This window comes from Mytilus trossulus, chromosome 6, assembly GCF_036588685.1.
Source record: "Mytilus trossulus isolate FHL-02 chromosome 6, PNRI_Mtr1.1.1.hap1, whole genome shotgun sequence".
Taxonomy (NCBI): domain Eukaryota; kingdom Metazoa; phylum Mollusca; class Bivalvia; order Mytilida; family Mytilidae; genus Mytilus; species Mytilus trossulus.
Window position 1 is genome coordinate 556,417 of NC_086378.1, and position 25,961 is coordinate 582,377.

General features: G+C 34.1%; 1 protein-coding gene across 1 annotated transcript in view; it reads left to right on the forward strand.

Moving 5' to 3' along the window:
* Positions 1-25,961, forward strand: part of LOC134720547 (MAM and LDL-receptor class A domain-containing protein 1-like) — a 211,211-nt gene that overhangs the window by 53,041 nt on the left and 132,209 nt on the right. The window contains exons 3-7 of the mRNA XM_063582861.1: positions 5,133-5,297; positions 16,174-16,248; positions 17,805-17,903; positions 18,667-18,742; positions 21,768-21,856. Of these exons, the coding sequence (XP_063438931.1) occupies positions 5,133-5,297; positions 16,174-16,248; positions 17,805-17,903; positions 18,667-18,742; positions 21,768-21,856 (504 nt within the window). The remainder of the gene's footprint in view (positions 1-5,132; positions 5,298-16,173; positions 16,249-17,804; positions 17,904-18,666; positions 18,743-21,767; positions 21,857-25,961) is intronic.

The window sequence follows — 25,961 nt, forward strand, 5'->3', positions numbered from 1 at the left end:
AGATGTGGTATGATTGTTAATGAGACAACTATCCACAATTCAAAATGACACAAACATTAACAACTATAGGTCACCATACGGCCTTCAACAATGAGCAAAGCCCATACCGCATAGTCAGCTGTAAAAGGCCCTATAAGACAATTTAAAACAATTCAAACGAGAAAAAATAACGGCATTATTTATATAAAAAAAAAATGAACGAAAAACAAATATGTAACACATAAACAAACGCCAACAACTGAATTACAGGCTCCTGACTTCGGACAGGCACATACATAAATTATGTTGCGGGGTTTAACATGTGAGTTAGTCGGTTAAACAATGTGATTGAAAAAAAATAGACTGAACAGATTATTAACACTTTCAACTATCAATAGGGTCAAGAAACATTTTTGAAATGATAAGTTCATGTAAGCGTTAATTTTGTTACAGTTACGAAATCTTAGTGATATTGATCCTAAAACATGATCAAAGTTTGTGACTTATGTTTGCAGTTTTTTTGACATGCATTGTGACGTTTCATCGTATTCATTTTATATTAGAAAACTATAGCAGTTATATTAGAAAAGTATCGCATTCATAAATTTTTGATATTAAAAAATCATCGCTATGATATAAGACAAATATAACATTGATATTTTAAAATATAGCAGTATCGTTGAATTTTAGGTGATTTTGGCGTAGCAAACAATTGAATTCATCTCAATTGCATTCCACTGAATTTGCTACATGATATTTATTGAATGTGTACATTTACAAATGATTAATCGTTCATTTATGTGTCATTGATTCAATAATTCAATTTTCTCGTTCAAATACACCTTGCTTGTTATTACAGAAATAACTCATGACAATTATACACCAGACTTATGTCGTGTTAAATATTACCATGTTTTAAGAAAAGAGACATTAGTTTATACCGAGAAATCTGACTTTCTTCGTACAAATACTAAAATTCGTCTGAAATTTCCCACAATGCAACTCGTTGATATAAGACAATATCGCTCAATGATATAAGAAAAGTTTTTATCGTATCGCACCTTCCATAGACTGAAATCGACAAGTTACAAAACAGCAATATACAAATTGACAATTAACGAATCGACAAGTTACAAAACATCAATAGACAAATAGACAATATACAAATCGACAAGTTACAAAACAGCAATATACAAATTGACAAATCACACAGTTACAAGTTATAAATTGACAAGTTACGAAGTAAATATTTTGACCCCGTTGGCTTTCCATAGACTTCATGCAGGAACTTCTTAGGAAGAAAGATAAGAAGTTAGCAATATCCTTTAACTCTACTTTCCGCTATATAGATGACGTTCTTTCACTAAACAATTCAAAATTTGGTGACTATGTGGATCGCATCTATCCCATCGAATTGGAGATAAAGGATACTACAGATACAGTTAAGTCGGCTTCATATCTTGACTTACATCTAGAAATTGACAATGAGGGTCGGTTGAAGACAAAACTTTACGACAAAAGAGATGATTTCAGCTTTCCAATTGTGAACTTTCCATTTCTAAGTAGCAACATTCCAGCAGCACCTGCATACGGGGTATATATCTCCCAATTGATACGATATTCCCGTGCTTGCATTTCCTATCATGATTTTCTTGATAGAGGGTTACTGCTCACAAGGAAGCTATTAAACCAAGAGTTCCAAATGGTGAAGTTGAAATCATTCCTTCGTTAATTTTACGGACGCCATCACGAGTTGGTTGACCGTTATGGAATAACCGTTTCACAAATGATATCGGATATGTTCCTTACGTCGTAACTACAATCCCCTTCCCTTTCATGAATTTGACCTACCGAATTAGACTATTTACCGGATTTGTAATCACATAAGCAACACGACCGGTGCCGCATGTGGAGCAGGATCTGCTTACACCTGAGATCATCCCTAGTTTTTGGTGGGGTTCGTGTTGTTTATTCTGTAGTTTTCTATGTTGTGTCATGTGTACTATTGTTTTTCTGTTTGTCTTTTTCATTTTTAGCCATGGCGTTGTCAGTTTGTTTTAGATTTACGAGTTTGAATGTCCCTTTGGTATCTTTCGTCCCTCTTTTATATGATCTGGTGTACATAAAAAAATATTGACACCTTATGTTTGTGGCATAACATCTTGGCCACTAGTTAATTGTTTTCTGTTTAGTATTAAAGTTATATTAAGATCCATTTTGTTACATCTTGTGATCAATTTCATTTAGCAATCGCCAATGGCAGTCAACAGGGTTAAAGAACATCTGGCAGTTGTTCGACCTGTTGGTCAAATGCGTTTTGTTTTAATATACCTTTTTTCACTTTTTTGGTCTTTTTGGAAATTGTTGTTTGTGCTGTATTTAGACCCTTCTACAATGAAATTTATTTTACATGCACACGTATATAAATTGCGGTTTTTATCAAACGCAATTATAGGTTTGAACGTAGTTTTCAATTTAGACTTGTTTATATATTAGATGTTTGATATATATACGGAGGATAGATCTATTAATTGCCTATTACTTTTGATCTACATAAAGTGATTCTGTAAATTATGTCTGAAAGATAAATGATTAAATAAGGATTATCACGATCTTTAAAAAAAAATGAAATATGAATATGAATTTATAAAAGGTATTCAAGTTGGGCCTTTAATTTACTTGATAAATTTAACCTATGTTTCAACTAACAAAATGCCCCAAAACAACATTTTAAGATTATATTTGTTGACACTTTAAAGTTCTTAGCTGTTGGTTCAGAACTTATGTCTTACAAGGAATTGGTAACATTTACTAGAAGAATTTTTGATTTGTATTGTTTTTTAAACATGTTCAAAACAGGCAACATTATTTGGATAAGATATAAACTGCAGTTTAAATAAAATTGTGCAAATTAAGAGACCCATATTATTTAATTTGAGCTCATTTTATCTTCATACTGGAAACGCACTTTTATTCCTGCTAGAACCCTGCTGTTTATGCACTTTTCAGCAATACTGTTTTATTAATGTTCTTTTGTCCCCACCATACCTTAATATGAAATTATTCAAACTAATCTTCTAATCTTTCCACAGGTGCTATCCAGCACTTTGATTGATATTAGAATTAATTGGCCACGTTTTCCTTGAGGACTTTACTTTGATAAGATATTTTCATTAAATACAGGTTTCTCTATAAATCAATATTTGGCAAATATGTGGTTGTAATAAATACAAAATTGAAATCAGATCTTAAAGATTTTATCATCTAGGTTTCTATTTCTTTAATAGTATTAAACATTTAAAAGTTAATTATTTGGACGTTTACATGTATTTGAACTTGGCATTAGCTTTTACATGTGTTTTATCAAGATAGAGATTTTGTCTAATGTTATCTCCATTTTGCTTTTATTCATAATTTTTAGGGGTTTAAAGAAAGGGTTGAGTTTACTGTAGAACCGTATGGGATTTATTTTTTAAATTTTCAAATGACTATTTCTCTAAAACAGTATGTGATAGACACACACAGTCTTTAGTAATGAAAGCAGGACAATAAAACAAATCAAATAAAACAAAGGGTGAGTCTCTTGGGATAATCCCAACCCCCTTCAATTGAAAATTTGTTTTTTTTCTTGTAAATTGTTGCGATCCCCACCCCTAAACCATATATTTATTTGTATGGGACAATAAAACTAATCGAATGAAAATAATTTCGGGGAGTCCCCGGTGTCACCCCTATCCCTGTCTGGTTGAGAACTTGAAAACAGTCGAGATCCACACCCCTAAACCATATATATTCATGTATGTGATAATATAAATCAAATGAAATATATGGGGAGTTCCTGTGGTCACCTGCCCCCTCTTGAAATAGTCCAAATAACCACACCTAATCCATATATATACATGTATGGGAACATATAAAAAATGAAATGAAATATATAGGGAGTCCCTGGGGTCATCCCACCCCTCCGGTTTGAGAAATTGGAAATGGTTGAGATCCCTCCCCCTAAACCATATATATTCATGTATGGGACAATATAACAAATCAAATGAAATATATGGGGAGTCCCTGGATTCACCCCAACACCTTCTGTTTGAGAACTTGTAAATGGTCGCGATACCACTCCTAAAAAATAGTTATTCCTGTTCGTCATTTGAAAAAGATTTGAATGACATACAGGGTCAATCTCATAGGTGTCACATATGCATATTACTTAACTAGACCAAACCAATATGTACTGGACTTTGCCCAATGTCAGGTGACCATTGCAATGACAAATAATGAGAGCTTTTTTTGGGAGACTTCCTCTTACAATTGTTTCTTGTTTATTATAAAAAAATTATTGATGCAAAAAATGAGTCTAGGTTAATTGAATTTACTTTAATTATTTTTTGAATTATTTCTTGGCCTATACTAATTTTCATTTATAGCTCATTATTGATTAATTTCCCTTAATATTCAATTCATTAAAAAAACCACCATAAATGTACAATATACGAATGTCGGATGTTTGTTTTTTCAAATGTTAAAAATAAATTGAAGCAAATGACTGCCACAGTTTCCATAATTAAGTTTGCCTTGGTTTTTGGTTAACTTCATTACAGTGCTTACAGTGCTTTGATTATCTGATAACGTCACAACTATGTCATGATATGTACAGAAAAATACAGAATATATGCAGTTTTCAATATTTATTTTCTTTGTGTAAACATTGTGCATGTTGTGCACATCCAAACAAAAACAAAAATTCAAGAGAAGCTTTATCATAACTTTTGACATAATCTCACCAAATATAAAGTTGATTCTTGTGTGTGCACATTATACTCTCCCAATCTAAAACATACTTATTTAAATTTGTTTTTCTTTTCTGAATACATTGTAAATTAGTCTAGTTTGGAGTTATCTAAGAATATGTATGATAACTTTTAAATTTGCAGTAATATTTGGGTTAAATTAGGACCTTATATTGCCCATACTCATTTGTTTTTCACAAAAATTTGGCATCACAACAGGACAACAAACATGTATAGACCAGTTTAATTATTTGACCAATGAACACATATTATGAACTTTTACAAGATATTTATTTTCATTGAAATAGTTTTTGTTAGTTTTATCCATAAATGTTTTCCATTCAAATTGGTTTTTTTTATTAGGTCAGACAAGGAAGATTTGGGAAACGACATCTTGACAGACCGAGCAAGTCTTATGCAAGGAAAATGGAAGAAGGCATGCAAAACCTAACACAGAGGAAAAGGTTGTTGGCAGAGAGAAAGATGAAAGAATGGAGGAAATCAAATGGAGATCTACCTGAACCTGAGGTATTAAAAATATGTCAGTGTGGCAGAGTTTATGTTAAAGGCATAAACAAGTGACTGACTGACCCCACCAACGCTAATTATTTGGTCCTACGGGCCAAGGGTCCGGACACAGTAATATTTGCCAGTCTTGTCCTAAACTTAAAGTATTTTGTCCTAAACATGAAATTGGGATTTAGGGCAAATTTTTATTTTTTAACAGAAAAAGTTTTGGTCATTTCGTTCATCGAGTTTCAAAATCGTCATTTTGAACATAATTTTGTTTTGTCATCTATTTCCTGTAATTAAACTGCCACTCCAGTAAAGTGTTATAATCCTGATGGCCCTCCTAATAACTAGATTAATGCCTCAGGGAACTATTGACTAATGATCGCTTATCTCTTTACCTATGTTTTTAATTCACATCTGGCTATTAATCACAAGCTCAGAAGTAATATTATTAATGCCTCGTTCACACGTACATTTAATTCAAATTGAATTTGAATCAAATTCGAATAGAATTCGCCAATCTAACTATTCACACGCTCTCCTTTTTTTTTTTTTTTTTTTTTTTTTTAAATCAAATTGATTCGAATTATCCAATTGGCATTAGAAATATGCTTTTTGTTAATACAAATTAAAAGTTAACGTCGTTTGGACAGTTTAGCGAATTTGACGTGCATTGCAATTCCAATAAGAATTGACGTTAGGACTTGAAACGTTTCGAATGCTAATAAAACTAAATCAAAATTAGTTAATGGGAATCGAATTCCAATTACGTTTGAACTCAACAAAAGAAATATAAATTCTATACCAACAATCTTATTATAATAAGTTCTCATCACTTGCTCCTTGATTTTTTATATGTCGCACACGGCGACATATAAAAAATCGAGGAGCAAGTGATGAGAACATATTTTAATAAGATTGCTATACCAACTGTCTTCATTATTTAATTACTTTTCAGCTAAGACAATTACTAGTCTTTAAAATTAAATTAAAACTTGATTTAATTTATGTAGAAAAAAGTATTTTTTCACTACTACACACATATGCTTTGTTTACTCTGTAATATACATGCTTGAAATTCTCTTCTGTATTTTAGACAGTAAATCGTAAATTTGAAATGAGTTCATGCTAAATAAAGCAAGTGCAACTATTTTTATTAATATTCTATGGATATATATGGATCGGAAATAATCGGGGAAACTTACATAAAAGAGCCGTTCGCGGCTCAGGCGGAGTTGGCTTCTTCATCAAAAGTGAAATATACAATGATTTTGAAGTTTTGTCTCTGGATAAAAGTGTAGAAGGAATTTTATGGATACAACTTAAAAGTAAAAACTCAAGATTTTTCTATATCATTATGCTTTGCCGTTTGTTATTTACCGCCAAGGGAGTCGATTAGACCAAACGATCAGGAATTATTTTTCGATAATCTGCTTCAACAGGTGTATTGTAACCAAAATAAAGGCTTAACCGTTATATGTGGTGATTTTAACTCCCGATGTGGCCGCAACAACGATTATGTTGAAGGTGTAGATGATATAAGTCCAAGAAATGTTATTGATCAATCTGAAAACTATAACGGCGATCTGTTCGTTGAATTCTTATCGGATGTAAATTTTGCCATGCTAAATGGAAGAATCGGATGTAACGAATTTACGTATATCTCACCGCAAGGAAAATCAGTAGTGTGTTCCTTATGAACAAATTTGGAATATTTTAGATTTTAATGTTGTAAAAATGACAGATATAATAAATACTGTGAATCACTTTCCAGTTAGTGTACCAGATCATTCACTTTTAACCTGCGAAATCAGAATACCCGATAATACGCCATGCAGCATAATATGTGATACATCTGATAGAAATATTGAAAGTGCAAAGCGAAAATACAATGTAAGCAATATTCCCGACAGTTTTCTGAGTGATCAAGAACGACTTGATTTAATATATGAAGCAATAAACCGTATTGAAAATGCTATAAATGTAGACAACTGCGTTCAGTCGGCATACGACAGTTTTTGTGCTGTAGTGAAAGACGAAATGAAAGACAAACTACCGGTTATCAAAAACAACACCACAAATCGAAACAAACATACTAAATCTATGTACAAACCGTATTGGAATCAATTTCTCCAAGATCAGTGGAACAATGTTTGCAAAAGTGAAAAGGATTGGCTTAAGTCAGAAGGATCGAATGCTCATAAGAAAACATTGAAGGAAAAGTAATGTTTTGAACGTAAGAGTTTTGATAGGTTGAACAGAAAATATAAACGACAATATGTTTATACGGAAAAAGAAAAACTTCAAGAAAAACTGTATTCAACGAACCAAAGAGACTTTTGGAAGTCTATAGGAAAATTGGGGACAGCGAGTGAGAGAAACGAAAGTATTCCATGGTCCGTAATCGATAAAGAAGGAAATATCAGCACAGAAAAAGATTTTGTTCTAAAACGTTGGAAATCTGACTTTGAAGATCTTTTTAACAAAAATGACCATGCACAGCCATCGATAGAGGATAACGGAAATGACATTCAGTATGATGTGACGAAATTAAATGATCCTATACCACGAGAAGAAATCATCAAAGCAGTCGAAAGTGCTAAACTGCGTAAAGCTACCGGATTCGATGAAATCCCCGCAGAAGTTTTAAAAAACCCGACAGCTGTTGAACTCTTATTCGTTATATGTAATGGATGCTTTGAGTTGGGGAAAGTACCGGAACAATCCGATCTTTAAGACAGGATCCGACGATAGGAAGAATCCTATCAACTATCGTGGTATTACATTAGTGTCCGTTCCTAGCAAAATATACTGTCATGTATTAAATTCACGACTGAATCAGTGGATAGAAGCTAATAAAACTCTATGCGACGACCAGAACGGTTTTCGTGAGAAGAGAAGCTGCGAAGAGCATATTCATACACTACATACTGTCATCAATGATAGAAAGATATCGAAACTTTCAACTTTTGTGTGCTTCATAGATATGCGAAAGGCGTTCGACTCCGTCCCTAGAAATCTTCTTTGGTATAAGATGTTTAAAGCAGGAATACGTGGAAAGTTCCTTACCGCAAAACAATCTCTGTACGATGACGTTAAATGCTCCGTGAAAGTTAACGACCGTCTTACACCATGGTTCAACGTCGATTCAGGGGCTAAACAAGGATGTTTGATGTCGCCTAGTCTTTTTGCGGTGTATATAAACGACCTGGCTGAACGAGTATACAACTTAAATTGTGGTATTAAGATTGACGATATTGAGTTAAGCATACTACTGTATGCCGATGACATAGCTGTTATTGCGCCGGATGAACACAAACTGCAGAGAATGCTTAATGAAGTTGCGTCTTGGTGTGATGACTGGAAACTTGAAGTCAATCGGTCGAAAACCAAAGTAGTGCATTTTAGAAATCCTTCGAAATACCTCGGTCAGACTTTGATTTTGAATGTGGAACTCACAACTTAGAATATATTGACTCATACAAATATTTGGGACTTTGGTTCCATGAGTTCTTAACACTAGAAAAGGCAGTTACAGAACTTTCTAAATCACCCAGTAGAGCTTGGGGACCCCTTTTTGGAAAATTCATAGCGACAGGTGGTATGACCTGGAACGTCTATCACAAAATTATACGACGATGGTAGAACCAGTTTTATTCTATGGTAGTGCTGTTTGGGGATACAAATCCCACAGAGTTATTAACAATGTACAGAACAAAGCTGCAAAATACTTCTTGCAGTTGGGAAGCGAACCTCCAACACAGCAGTGCGCGGAGATCTTGGACTAACCTCATGGTATACGAAGCAAAAACTATCATGCCTACGCCTAAAATGTAAAATCATACGAGTTAACGACGATAGACTTATATCAAAAGTAGCAGCGTGGGCCTCGCGGCGACGAAAAGGGTGGCATTATCAAATAGACAAACTAGCAAACGATTTACATGTTGCTGATATTGTCCATAACGCCACTATCACAGTTAAAACGGCGATGCGCCTCATAAGTGAAACACTAACGAACTTTGACCAGGCTGATTTCGAGAAAGATTTATATGACGACAGAAACAATGCCAACAGCAATAAGCTAAGGACTTACCGTATATACAAGCAAGTGTTAAAACAGAACAGTATATTCTTTCGCTTTTACCAAGAAACATAACGCGAACTATGGCATTATTCCGCAGTGGATCGCTATCTCTAGCTGTAGAGACAGGGAGATACACCAGACCGCAGATTCCATTGAACAATAGACTATGTAAATTTTGAAAATTGAATGATATTGAACACGAAAATCACTTTTTAATGGTTTGCACTCTGTATGAAGACATTAGATATGAATTGTTTCAAAAAGCACATCAATGTATTGAAAATTTTGAAAACATGAGTACAGAGCTCAAGTTCAATGCTTTAATGACTTGTAATGACATTCAAGTAACACTGTCCTACTATATTCACAAATTTTATGTCAGAAGAAAACGTTTTTTATAACATATAATTTTACATAAAGCCTTTTTTATCAGGTTAAAAAGATAATTTAAAGAAAATATATATTAATTAAGGGAAATAACTTTTGGTACATAGAAAAAAAGAAAAATGAAAGTATATGTATAGTATAGTTTATGTAATATGTCGATAGAACTTTTTTAAAAATATATTATTTCTTTTGAAATTTGTTGAAAGTGGTTTAAATGTACTGTTGATTCAATTTATTTTGTCTTTTCTTTTTTTCTCTATCACTTTTATATTAATTTTAAAGTATAATATAAAGTTCTATTTTATTCTTATCGCAGTTTTACATATAATTTTTGTTTAAGTCGTTAGACGCAATTTTTAAAAAATTCTTACATTTTGTAAAATTCATTTTTAGCTCACCTGGCCCGAAGGGCCAAGTGAGCTTTTCTCATCACTTGGCGTCCGTCGTCCGTCGTCGTCGTCGTCGTCCGTCGTCGTTAACTTTTACAAAAATCTTCTCCTCTGAAACTACTGGGCCAAATCAAACCAAACCTCATCATTGGGGTATCTAGTTTAAAAAATGTGTGGCGTGACCCGGTCAACCAACCAAGATGGCCGCCACGGCTAAAAATAGAACATAGGGGTAAAATGCAGTTTTTGGCTTATAACTCAAAAACCAAAGCATTTAGAGCAAATCTGACATGGGGTAAAAATGTTTATCAGGTCAAGATCTATCTGCCCTGAAATTTTCAGATGAATCGGTCAATCGGTTGTTGGGTTGCTGCCCCTGAATTGGTAATTTTGAAGAAATTTTGCTGTTTTTGGTTATTATCTTGAATATTATTATAGTTAGAGATAAATTGTAAACAGCAATAATGTTCAGCAAAGTAAGATCTACAAATAAGTCAACATGACCAAAATGGTCAGTTGACCCGTTTAGGAGTTATTGCCCTTTATAGTCAATTTTTAACCATTTTTCGTTAATTAAAGTAATCTTTTACAAAAATCTTCTCCTCTGAAACTACTTGGCCAAATTAATCCAAACTTGGCCACAATCATCTTTGGGGTATATAGTTTAAAAAATGTGTGGCGTGACCTGGTCAACCAACCAAGATGGCCGCCACGGCTAAAAATAGAACAAAGGAGTAAAATGCAGTTTTTGGCTTATAACTCAAAAACCAAAGCATTTTGAGGAAATCTGACATGGGATAAAAATGTTTATCTACTCAAGATCTATCTGCCCTAAAATTTTCAGATGAATCGGTCAATCGGTTGTTGGGTTGCTGCCCCTGAATTGGTAATTTTGAGGAAATTTTGCTGTTTTTGGTTATTATCTTGAATATTATTATAGATAGAGATAAACTGTAAACAGCAATAATGTTCAGCAAAGTAAGATCTACATATAAGTCAACTGACCAAAATGGTCAGTTAACCCGTTTAGGAGTTATTGCCCTTTATAGTCAATTTTTAACCATTTTTCGTAAATTAAAGTAATCTTTTACAAAAATCTTCTCCTCTGAAACTACTTGGCCAAATTAATCCAAACTTGGCCACAATCATCTTTGGGGTATCTAGTTTAAAAAATGTGTGGCGTGACCTGGTCAACCAACCAAGATGGCCGCCACCGCTAAATATAGAACATAGGGGTAAAATGCAGTTTTTGGCTTATAACTCAAAAACCAAAGCATTTTGAGGAAATCTGACATGGGGATATAAATGTTTATCAGGTCAAGAACTATCTGCCCTGAAATTTTCAGATGAATCGGTCAATCGGTTGTTGGGTTGCTGCCCCTGAATTGGTAATTTTGAGGAAATTTTGCTGTTTTTGGTTATTATCTTGAATATTATTATAGATAGAGATAAATTGTAAACAGCAATAATGTTCAGCAAAGTAAGATCTACAAATAAGTCAACATGACCAAAATGGTCAGTTGACCCCTTTAGGAGTTATTGCCCTTTATAGTCAATCTTTAACCATTTTTCATAAATCTAAGTAATCTTTTACAAAATCTCCACTTAAACTACTAGGCCACAATCATCTTTGGGGTATCTAGTTTGAAAAATGTGTCCGATGACCTGGCCATTCAATCAAGATGGCCGCCATGGCTAAAAATAGAACATAGGGGTAAAATGCAGTTTTTGGCTTATAACTATGAAACCAAAGCATCTAGAGCAAATCTGACAAGAAGTTAAATTGTTAATCAAGTCAATATCTATCTGCCCTGAATTTTTCAGATGAATTGGACAACTGGTAGTTGGGTTGCTGCCCTCCAATTGGTAATTTTTAAAGAAATTTTGCCGTTTTTGGTTATCTTGAATACTATTAAAGATAGCGATAAACTGTAAACAGCAATAATGTTCAGCAAAGTAAGATCTACAAATAAGTCAACATGACCAAAATGGTCAGTTGACCCGTTTAGGAGTTATTGCCCTTTATAGTCAATTTTTAACCATTTTTCGTAAATTAAAGTAATCTTTTACAAAAATCTTCTCCTCTGAAACTACTCGGCCAAATTAATCCAAACTTGGCCACAATCATCTTTGGGGTATCTAGTTTAAAAAATGTGTGGCGTGACCTGGTCAACCAACCAAGATGGCCGCCACCGTTAAAAATAGAACATAGGGGTAAAATGCAGTTTTTGGCTTATAACTCAAAAACCAAAGCATTTTGAGGAAATCTGACATGGGATAAAAATGTTTATCAGGTCAAGAACTATCTGCCCTGAAATTTTCAGATGAATCGGTCAATCGGTTGTTGGGTTGCTGCCCCTGAATTGGTAATTTTGAGGAAATTTTGCTGTTTTTGGTTATTATCTTGAATATTATTATAGATAGAGATAAATTGTAAACAGCAATAATGTTCAGCAAAGTAAGATCTACAAATAAGTCACATGACCAAAATGGTCAGTTGACCCCTTTAGGAGTTATTGCCCTTTATAGTCAATCTTTAACCATTTTTCATAAATCTAAGTAATCTTTTACAAAATCTCCACTTAAACTACTAGGCCACAATCATCTTTGGGGTATCTAGTTTGAAAAATGTGTCCGATGACCTGGCCATTCAACCAAGATGGCCGCCATGGCTAAAAATAGAACATAGGGGTAAAATGCAGTTTTTTGCTTATAACTATGAAACCAAAGCATCTAGAGCAAATCTGACAAGAAGTTAAATTGTTAATCAAGTCAATATCTATCTGCCCTGAATTTTTCAGATGAATTGGACAACTGGTTGTTGGGTTGCTGCCCTCCAATTGGTAATTTTTAAAGAAATTTTGCCGTTTTTGGTTATCTTGAATACTATTATAGATAGCGATAAACTGTAAACAGCAATACTGTTCAGCAAAGTAAGATCTACAAATAAGTCAACATGACCTAAATGGTCAATTGACCCCTTAAGGAGTTATTGCCCTTTATAGTCAATTTTTAACAATTTTCATTAATTTGGTAAATTTATGTAAATTTTTACCAAATATAGTTCTCTGTTACTAATGGGCAAAGTTCATGATAGATATAATTGTAAGAAGCAAAATCGTTCAGTAAAGTAAGAACTTCAAACACATCACCATCACCAAAATACAATTTTGTCATGAATCCATTTGTGTCCTTTGTTTAATATGCACATAGACCAAGGTGAGCGACACAGGCTCTTTAGAGCCTCTAGTTTATTAGTCCGTTTAATTTATCAGGTTTGCAAGATAAATACATGAGATTAGATTTCTTATCATTTCCTTTTTTTAAAGTATTTTATATATTATTTATTTATTTTTTACATTGTGTGATTGAGCTGTTTTATATGTATATAGCAGTGTCTCATAAGTCTTTTTAGGCTGGGTGTTGATCTTTTTTTTATGTGATTGTACTTGTGTAAATGTTTTACTATTGTGTAAGATCAATACGTGACACTTTAATAAAATAAATTTATCTTATCTATCTTATCTATCTTATAAAAATTAAAAAGCCATTTTTTCCTGTGAATTTGATAAACAAAACTAATCCCGGAAATGAGTCCGTAATTGTTCGTTTAAGTATTGTCACATAACATCCGGTTTGAATTTTGAAAATTATTGTTTTGAGGCATTAAAATCATTTTATTATTAAACTGTTGCCTTCCCTTAATTGCTCTTGATCGATTTTAGGAAAATGGTAGGATAAATTATGAAGAAAATGCGATGCAACAGTGAAATAAGTGTTGATGCTACGAGTATGAGCATACTCATGCAGTAGTGTGATTTTTGACAATCTTTTTTTGAATAAGGGCACCCTACCCTAAGAATTGTGGATCCTTGGTCCTACCCTAATAATTGTGGATCCTTGGTCCTACCCTAAAATTGGAGTCTGTACTTCTATCATTGATGATGTTGCTAGACCAGGGACAATTTATTTTATAATTGTTTTATATAATTTAAAAAACAAAAGTCATAGAAAAAGATATAATGCAACACATGAAACAAGTGACTGGTGAAAAATAATGTTAATCCAATTCTTGAACCAATGCATGTATATATATAGTGTCTCATAAGCCTTTTTAGGCTGGGTAGTTGTCTTATTTTATTATTGTGCAATGTATATTATACAGTCTGTATAAAAAAAAAATCTGTAGACAAGTATGTGACACTTTAATTAAATAAATTATTATTATTATTTATTATTATACATATCATAAACCTATCATTTTTTACGCAAATATATCATATAATCATCATTTTTTTCTCTCTCTGTCTATTATGATTAAACACATATGGCAGCTCATTAAATGCCGTATTTTGACTCCAGAGTTTACTGATTGTCACCTTATTGTAAAAAATCAACAAAAAAGTGTGGATATTGAGCACGTGTTTAACAAATTGTACAATCAGATAATAGTTTATTTCAGTGACAGATCCATTCGTAAAGCGATCACCATATTTTTATGTCAACGTTCACACTAAGGTCACTCTGCATACGGAAAATATGTCGGTGAATTGCTTCCTGGAAACCAGCAATTAAAGAAAAGTAAAGTTATTCCAAATGTGGACAAATTGAAGAATTATCTTCAGAAAAAAGTATATGTGCATAAGTTTAATAATGAAAACTTTCCATTTTGTTATAAAAAAAACCATATGCATGATTTATTTTTAATTTGAGGTTTCATATGAAAAATGTATCCAGTGGCGCATCCAGGGTTGAAATGATGTGGATGTTTCGCCGAGCGGAGCGAGGCGAATTTTTTTTTTTACCTTTTCAGTTATACAGAAAATTATTTTTTATTTAAGCACATGTACTCCCCAGAATCTGACACTATTTAGATTTTTGTTTATATTCAAAATACTCACCAATTCATAAATTTATATTTTTAACCAAATTTTATTGTTTCCTCGAAAGTACCATCATTCAATTCATAAATATTTGATGTAAAGTTTCCCACCCAATCTTATTTTTGACATATCAAAAACGGACCCCATTACAGCGGCACTTCTGTATAATTTAGGAAAATCGGAATAGAGGAACTGAAGTGACTTATCTTTCCAGGAATTTGAGTCTACAACCTTGGCTTTTTGATTATCGATTACTGAGCTAAACGCGTTATAAAAATACCGGGCGTCAGATTGTCCGGTCTTGTTAGCAGTCTCGTGTGTACAATTCTTGCCAGATTAAGTGAAACTCGTATCATAAGCAATGTCTTTGGCAATTTGGAAAATAAGTCGTAATCAAATATTTTTAACCAGTAATGACCCTTTGAAATATGAATTGTAATGGAAATCTTTTATTTCTCTTAAGATATTGAAAATAAAAAAGAAAAAGAACAAAAGTGTTTGTTTTAGTTATTCCCTTGTTCCTTGTCCTTTGATAGATAAAATATGACGTGCAATGTGCATGGCGGGGAACATTGGATCTTTGTTCTTTACTGATTGAAAATAAAATTAGTATTTGAACCTAGATAGAAACGGGAATTCATAAGCCTATGAATTATCACGATCTATTACAAATTGAGTTTTTTATCACGTCGTTTTACCATGTCGCAAGAAATGATATCAGAATATGGTGTTTTAGTTGTTGGTTGCTATAGTCAAATGAGAAGCCATCACTCCACTAGGTTCAATTTCAGATGAAACATGTCCACCGGGTCTGCGTACCAGTCCTCTCCGCTTGCCTTAGCCGATGACGTAGACTTTTTTTTACGAACAAAAGTTAACTTGAAACACTATTCTGCGATTGAACTATCTTGTTAAAATAAACTAAATTATCCTAAATGAAGGCATACTGCTTCGAAAATGACTGCACGTTATCCTCATATCGTCAGCCTTGTTACCTTTGGATAATTCCGAGTTGAACTGCTTCTATTTTGTTTTTGTCAAAATGATGTGGATGCTTGAGCATCTGAGCATACATGCAAGCTACGCCACTGGTATCAGACTTAAAAAGAAGACAACCGATTTTTCTTCTACTTTTTCGCTTTTAGAATATTGACCCTGATGACCCTGAATCTAACCTGCTTGAAGGTATGGAAATTGAAAACAATGGACATCCTCATCTAGTAAGTATTTATAATAATCTGATTGGTTTAGAAAAAGTCACATGTCCACCAATGTTTTCAAAGTCGGACTGTATAAACAGAAGATAAAAAAGGTGTTATTGCGTGGGTATTTTTGGAAAAGTGATATTATATTGTTATTTTTATGCCCCATTTATGGGCATTATGTTTACTGGTCTGCGTACCTCCTGTTCGTTCGTTCATCCGTTCGTTCGTCTGTTCATTCGTTCGTCCGTTCGTTCATTCGTCTGCTCATCCGTCTGTCCTGCTTCGTTTAAAGTTTTTGGTCGACGTAGTTTTTGATGAAGTTGAAGTCCAATTAAGTTGAAACTTCGTATACATGTTCCCCGTGATATGATCTGTCTAATGTTTATGCCAAATTAGAGATTTCCCCCATTTTCACGGTCCATTGAACATAGAAAGTGATAGTGTGGATTGGGCATCCGTGTACTGGGGACACATTTTTGTTTTGTAATTTATGAAAACAACCATCTGAATTACATTATTTAAGAATGTGAGCATACATGTAAGAATAACATCAAAATGAGAAAGGGGTCATCCATAATTGTCAAACATTTTCCAAAGTGTACAAACTGTACACTGGGTGGGAGGGGGATAACAAATCTACATACCTTATGTGCTTTTTATTCTTTCCGGAATTTGTGGTCAGATATGTTTCAGTTTATTTTCGCTGCAAATTTCTTTAATAAACTATACTATAAAAGACAAGATCTTCTTTTTATTAAAAATGATTGATTCTTGTCTTAAAATCAGAAAATGGTTGATATACACTTTTTGCGGGAGGGTGGGGTCTGAAAAAGTGTATGTATTGAACACCTTGGAAAATGGTTGACAATTATGGATAACCCAAAACAAGAAAATAGAAACAAAAAAACATAAGAAAAACATCTAGGGCATTATGTAATTCAGTCTATGCATCGATTTTGTCTGTCTGTTTGTTCGTTCGTCCATCTGTCTGTCTCGCTTTAGGTTGAAGTTTTGGGTCAAGTTATTTTTTTAAGTTTAAATCCAATTAACTTGAAACTTAGTACACATGTTCAAGCCAGTGCCCTATGATAATATCTTTCTAATTGTAATGCCAAATTAGAGCTTGGACCCCAATTTCACTGTCCTCTGAACAATGAAAATGATAGTGCGAGTGGGGCATCTGTGTACTATGGACACATTCTTGTTAATAGTCTATTATAAAAAATGCAAAGGATGTCTCTGTTTTGATATCACTTCCTGTTGACAGATTCACAAATCCTTTAAGACTATCAGAGTTTGTTAATGTTATTAAAATTATCTTCTATATAAACTTGTATGAGATTTTGTAAGATGTTTATGAATGTACTAATTAATTTTATAAAAGACAGAAGTGATATTCTGAATCAGTTTTATTTTTAAATCTGATTTATATAATTATTTCTTCTTTTGGCAATGTGGAAAGGATTCAATGAATTTTTCTTAACATAACGTAAACTCCATAGAAAGGTCTTCAGAAGATACTGAAAATAGCAACAGAAGAAACATCTGATTACTGTTATTATAATTAATAGGGTCAAGGACTCCACCCAGAAAACAGCGCTAAGACGTATGGTGATTCCCATGACTCACACAAACTTATACCAGAACAAGAAGTACTAGCCAAGAAATCAGTGAGTAGATACTACATTTATGGCTAACCAATGAAAATTCCTGTCATTTCAGACAAGAAATCAGTGAGTAGATATCACATTTATGGCTAACCAATGAAAATTCCTGTCATTTCAGACAACAAATCAGTGAGTAGATATCACATTTATGTCTAACCAATGAAAATTCCTGTCATTTCAGACAACAACAAAAAGAGAATTTCAAAATAATTTTAAAGTCCACTTGACTTTAAATTTTACATTCTTACAATACAGTTTTCTAAGTCTAGTACAAAAACAACAGATTTTGAAGATATTTTTCCCTTTAAAGTGGATAAGCCTATTTAAACCGTCCATTTATTTTTTGTGACTTAAAGAAAATGAATATAATTGTCACAGATGTTTCTGAAAGGAAAACATCAAATTGGTTTCATAAACACACAAAAAAAAATTTCCACAAAGCTAATGATGGCTCCTATCAAATGGCGCAATCAACAGCTCAAGTACTTTAAACAAAAGGAAAACAACTGTCATATTCCTGACTTGGTACAGACATTTCCTTGTGTAGAAAATGATAGATTAAACCTGGTGTCATAGCCTGCTTAACCTTTCTGATCACTTGTATGACAGTTGCATCAAATTCCATCATTGACAACAATGTGTGAACAAAACAAACCAACACAATAGGTAGAATTGTCCCAAATAAGGCTACAGCAGTCAACATGTGTTGTAATCACAAAAACCTGTGAAAATAAATTTGTTTATAGTACCTTCTGTTTTTTTCCAGGGTTACTCAAGTGGCAGAAAGAGAAATTTTGACACTTATACCCCATGGCTTTGGAAAGATGGAATTGCTCCTTATAGTATGTTTAACATGTTTAAGTACTGGACTCTATATAGTATACATAAAAAATGTTTATGAGGTTAAGATTTATCTGCCCTGAAATTTTCAGATGAATAGGGTTGCTGTCCCTGAATTGGTAATTTTAAGAAAATGTTGCCGTTTTTTATTATTATCTTGAATATTATTATAGATAGATATAAACTTTAAACAGCAATAATGTTCAGCAAAGTAAGATCTACAAATAAGTCAACAAGACCTTAAGGAGTGATTGCTCTTCATAGTCAAGTTTTAACAATTTGTTGTAAATTTTTGTAATCTATTACAAAAATCTTCTCCTCTGAAAGTACTAAGATAAATTTAACCAAACTTGTCCACAATTCTTATATTTTCTTAAAACCTACGATAGTAGAGGGGCATTATGTTTTCTGGTCTGTGCCTCCGTTCGCCCGTCTGTGCGTCCGTGCGTCCGTTCGCTTCAGGTTAAAGTTTTTGGTCAAGGTAGTTTTTAAAGAAGTTGAAGTCAAATCAACTTGAAACTTAGTACACATGTTCCCCATGATATGATCTTTCTAATTTTAATGCCAAATTATAGTTATGACCCCAATTTTATGGTCCACTGAACATAGAATATGATAGTGTGAAGTTCAGGTTAAAGTTTTTGGTCAAGGTAGTTTTTGATGAAGTTAAAGTCCAATCAACTTGAAACTTAGTACACATGTTTCCTATGATATGATCTTTCTAATTTTAATTCAAAATTAAAGTTTTGACCCCAATTTCACGGTCTACTGAACATAGAAAATGAAAGTGCGAGTGGGGCATCCGTATACTATGGACACATTCTTGTTTTTCTCTATATTTTCAGATGGCATCCAGACTTGTACATTTTAAGATTGTGCTCCATGTTTTTCTCTTATTTTTGCAGATGGCACATAGACATGTACATTTTAAGATGGTGCTCATTGTATTATCTTATCTTTTCAGATGGCACCCAGACATGTACTTTTGAGGGTGGTGCTCTACGTTCTTCTCTATATTTTCATATGGCACCCAGACATGTACCTTTGAGGGTGGTGCTCTACGTTTTTCTCTATATTTTCAGATGGCACCCAGACATGTACTTTTGAGGGTAGTGCTCTACGTTTTTCTCTTTATTTTCAGATGGCACCCATACATGTACATTTGAGGGTGGTGCTCTACGTTTTTCTATATATTTTCAGATGGTACCCAGACATGTACTTTTGAGGGTGGTGCTCTATGTTTTTCTATATATTTTCAGATGGCACCCAGACATGTACATTAAATGGGATGCTCTACGTTTTTCTTTATATTTTCAGATGGTACCCAGACATGTACTTTTGAGGGTGGTGCTCTATGTCTTTCTATATATTTTCAGATGGCACCCAAACATGTACATTTGAGGGTGGTGTTCCATGTTTTTCTCTATATTTTCAGATGGCACACAGACATGTACTTTTGAGGGTGGTGCTCTACGTTTTCCTATATATTTTCAGATGGCACCCAGACATGTACATTTGAGGATGGTGCTCCATGTTTTTCTATATATTTTCAGATGGCACCCAGACATGTACATTTGAGGATGGTGCTCTATGTTTTTCTCTATATTTTCAGATGGCACCCAGTCATGTACATTTGAGGATGGTGCTCCATGTTTTTCTCTATATTTTCAGATGGCACCCAGACATGTACATTTGAGGATGGTGCTCCATGTTTTTCTCTATATTTTCAGAGGGCACCCAGACATGTACATTTGAGGGTGGTGCTCTATGTTTTTCTCTATATTTTTAGATGGCACCCAGACATATACATTTGAGGGTGGTGCTCCATGTTTTTCTCTATATTTTCAGATGGTACCCAGACATGTACTTTTGAGGGTGGTGCTCTATGTTTTTCTATATATTTTCAGATGGCACCCAGACATATACATTTGAGGGTAATGCTCTACGTTTTTCTTTATATTTTCAGATGGCACCCAGACATTTACATTTGAGGATGGTGCTCTATGTTTTTCTCTATATTTTCAGATGGCACCCAGACATGTACATTTGAGGATGGTGCTCTATGTTTTTCTCTATATTTTCAGATGGCACCCAAACATGTACATTTGAGGGTGGTGTTCCATGTTTTTCTCTATATTTTCAGATGGCACCCAGACATGTACTTTTGAGGGTGGTGCTCTACGTTTTCCTATATATTTTCAGATGGCACCCAGACATGTACATTTGAGGATGGTGCTCCATGTTTTTCTATATATTTTCAGATGGCACCCAGACATGTACATTTGAGGATGGTGCTCTATGTTTTTCTCTATATTTTCAGATGGCACCCAGACATGTACATTTGAGGATGGTGCTCCATGTTTTTCTATATATTTTCAGATGGCACACAGACATGTACATTTGAGGGTGGTGTTCCATGTTTTTCTATATATTTTCAGATGGTACCCAGGCATGTACATTTGAGGATGGTGCTCTATGTTTTTCTCTATATTTTCAGATGGCACCCAGACATGTACATTTGAGTGTGGTGCTCCATGTTTTTCTATATATTTTCAGATGGCACCAAGACATGTACTTTTGAGGGTGGTGCTCTACGTTTTTCTCTATATTTTCAGATGGCACCCAGACATGTACTTTTGAGAGTGGTGCTCCATATTTTCTCTTTATTTTCAGATGGCACCCAGACATATACTTTTGAGGGTGGTGCTCCATGTTTTTCTCTATATTTTCAGATGGCACCCAGACACGTACTTTTGAGGGTGGTGCTCCATGTTTTTCTCTATATTTTCAGATGGCACCCAGTCATGTACTTTTGAGGGTGGTGCTCCATTTTTTTCTATATATTTTCAGATGGCACCCAGACATGGACATTTGAGGGTGGTGCTCCAGGTTTTTCTATATATTTTCAGATGGCACCCAGACATGTACTTTTGAGGGTGGTGCTCCATGTTTTTCTCTATATTTTCAGATGGCACCCAGACATGTACATTTGAGGGTGGTGCTCCATGTTTTTCTATATATTTTCAGATGGTACCCAGACATGTACATTTGAAGATGGTGCTCCATGTTTTTTGGTTGAAGCTACAAATGATGATTTTGATTGGACTCTTAGAAGTGTAAGTCAAAGTAAAATGATTTTATTCATGTAAAATCCAAAATATAGATTGTCATCAACACACAAACTAAGAATAAAACATTTATCATTACAATCAATTACATTACAAATACATAAGATGATAGAATATATATGTTTGATATATCAGTACAAAACATTAAAAGAAATATAAACAGATATACTGTAAATTAATTTGTTTGTATTCATGATCAAATAGCCTCGGTATTACTTCATCATGAACAGATTTATAATTTAGTCTTAAATGCTTATGTATAATCTTAGATGCATGATTTTTGTTGCATTTGTACTGGCTTTGAACTATAGCTGTCAGTACTAAGAGTTCTTTCAGATAAAATCTAAATCTTCCAAGGCTAACCACTGCCTTATGTTACTGACTTGATATTTAGATCTTCCAAGGCTTACCCCTACCTTATGTTACTTACTTGATATTTAGATCTTCCAAGGCTTACCCCTACCTTATGTTACTGACTTGATATTTAGATCTTCCAAGGCTTACCACTACCTTATGTTACTGACTTGATATCTAAATCTTTCAAGGCTTACCACTACCTTATGTTACTGACTTGATATCTAAATCTTTCAAGGCTTACCACTACCTTATGTTACTGACTTGATATCTAAATCTTTCAAGGCTGACCACTACCTTATGTTACTGACTTGATATTTAGATCTTCCAAGGCTTACCCCTACCTTATGTTACTGACTTGATATCTAAATCTTCCAAGGCTTACCACTACCTTATGTTACTGACTTGATATCTAAATCTTCCAAGGCTTACCACTACCTTATGTTACTGACTTGATATTTAGATCTTCCAGGGCTGACCACTACCTTATGTTACTGACTTGATATTTAGATCTTCCAAGGCTTACCACTACCTTATGTTACTGACTTGATATTTAGATCTTCCAAGGCTTACCACTACCTTATGTTACTGACTTGATATCTAAATCTTCCAAGGCCTACCACTACCTTATGTTACTGACTTGATATCTAAATCTTCCAGGGCTGACCACTACCTTATGATACTGACTTGATATTTAGATCTTCCAAGGCTTACCCCTACCTTATGTTACTGACTTGATATCTAAATCTTCCAAGGCTTACCACTACCTTATGTTACTGACTTGATATCTAAATCTTCCAAGGCCTACCACTACCTTATGTTACTGACTTGATATCTAAATCTTCCAAGGCTTACCACTACCTTATGTTACTGACTTGATATCTAAATCTTCCAAGGCTTACCCCTACCTTATTTTACTGACTTGATATCTAAATCTTCCAAGGCTAACCACTACCTTATGTTACTGACTTGATATCTAAATCTTCCAAGGATTACCACTACCTTATGTTACTGACTTGATATCTAAATCTTCCAAGGCTTACCACTACCTTATGTTACTGACTTGATATCTAAATCTTCCAAGGCTTACCCCTACCTTATTTTACTGACTTGATATCTAAATCTTCCAAGGCTAACCACTACCTTATGTTACTGACTTGATATCTAAATCTTCCAAGGATTACCACTACCTTATGTTACTGACTTGATATCTAAATCTTCCAAGGCTTACCACTACCTTATGTTACTGACTTGATATTTAGATCTTCCAAGGCGTACCACTACCTTATGATACTGACTTGATATTTAAATCTTCCAAGGCGTACCCCTACCTTATGTTACTGACTTGATATTTAGATCTTCCAAGGCTGACCTCTACCTTATGTTACTGACTTGATATCTAAATCTTCCAAGGCTTACCCCTACCTTATTTTACTGACTTGATATCTAAATCTTTCAAGGCCTACCCCTACCTTATGTTACTGACTTGATATCTAAATCTTCCAAGGCTCACCCCTACCTTATGTTACTGACTTGATATCTAAATCTTCCAAGGCTCACCCCTACCTTATGTTACTGACTTGATATCCAAATCTTCCAAGGCTTACCCCTACCTTATGTTACTGACTTGATATCTAAATCTTCCAAGGCCTACCACTACCTTATGTTACTGACTTGATATCTAAATCTTCCAAGGCGTACCCCTACCTTATGTTACTGACTTGATATTTAGATCTTCCAAGGCTTACCACTACCTTATGTTACTGACTTGATATCTAAATCTTCCAAGGCTTACCCCTACCTTATGTTACTGACTTGATATCTAAATCTTTCAAGGCTTACCACTACCTTATGTTACTGACTTGATATCTAAATCTTCCAAGGCTTACCACTACCTTATGTTACTGACTTGATATCTAAATCTTTCAAGGCTTACCACTACCTTATGTTACTGACTTGATATCTAAATCTTCCAAGGCCTACCACTACCTTATGTTACTGACTTGATATCTAAATCTTCCAAGGCGTACCCCTACCTTATGTTACTGACTTGATATTTAGATCTTCCAAGGCTTACCACTACCTTATGTTACTGACTTGATATCTAAATCTTCCAAGGCTTACCCCTACCTTATGTTACTTACTTGATATCTAAATCTTCCAAGGCCTACCACTACCTTATGTTACTGACTTGATATCTAAATCTTCCAAGGCTGACCACTACCTTATGTTACTGACTTGATATTTAGATCTTTCAAGGCTTACCACTACCTTATGTTACTGACTTGATATTTAGATCTTCCAAGGCTAACCACTACCTTATGTTACTGACTTGATATCTAAATCTTCCAAGGCTTACCCCTACCTTATGTTACTGACTTGATATTTAGATCTTTCAAGGCTTACCCCTACCTTATGTTACTGACTTGATATTTAGATCTTCCAAGGCTGACCACTACCTTATGTTACTGACTTGATATCTAAATCTTCCAGGGCTGACCACTACCTTATGTTACTGACTTGATATCTAATTCTTTCAAGGCTGACCACTACCTTATGTTACTGACTTGATATTTAGATCTTCCAAGGCGTACCCCTACCTTATGTTACTGACTTGATATTTAGATCTTCCAAGGCTGACCACTACCTTATGTTACTGACTTGATATCTAAATCTTCCAAGGCGTACCCCTACCTTATGTTACTGACTTGATATTTAGATCTTCCAAGGCTGACCACTACCTTATGTTACTGACTTGATATCTAAATCTTCCAGGGCTGACCACTACCTTATGTTACTGACTTGATATCTAATTCTTTCAAGGCTGACCACTACCTTATGTTACTGACTTGATATTTAAATCTTCCAAAGCTTACCCCTACCTTATGTTACTGACTTGATATCTAAATCTTTCAAGGCTTACCACTACCTTATGTTACTGACTTGATATCTAAATCTTCCAGGGCTGACCACTACCTTATGTTACTGACTTGATATCTAAATCTTCCAAGGCCTACCACTACCTTATGTTACTGACTTGATATTTAGATCTTCCAAGGCGTACCACTACCTTATGATACTGACTTGATATTTAAATCTTCCAAGGCGTACCCCTACCTTATGTTACTGACTTGATATTTAGATCTTCCAAGGCTGACCTCTACCTTATGTTACTGACTTGATATCTAAATCTTCCAAGGCTTACCACTACCTTATGTTACTGACTTGATATTTAGATCTTCCAAGGCCTACCACTACCTTATGTTACTGACTTGATATTTAGATCTTCCAAGGCTGACCACTACCTTATGTTACTGACTTGATATCTAAATCTTCCAAGGCTTACCACTACCTTATGTTACTGACTTGATATTTAGATCTTCCAAGGCCTACCACTACCTTATGATACTGACTTGATATTTAAATCTTCCAAGGCTTACCCCTACCTTATGTTACTGACTTGATATTTAAATCTTTCAAGGCTTACCCCTACCTTATGTTACTGACTTGATATTTAGATCTTCCAAGGCTTACCACTACCTTATGTTACTGACTTGATATCTAAATCTTCCAAGGCTTACCCCTACCTTATGTTACTGACTTGATATCTAAATCTTCCAAGGCTTACCCCTACCTTATGTTACTGACTTGATATTTAGATCTTCCAAGGCTTACCACTACCTTATGTTACTGACTTGATATTTAAATCTTCCAAGGCCTACCACTACCTTATGTTACT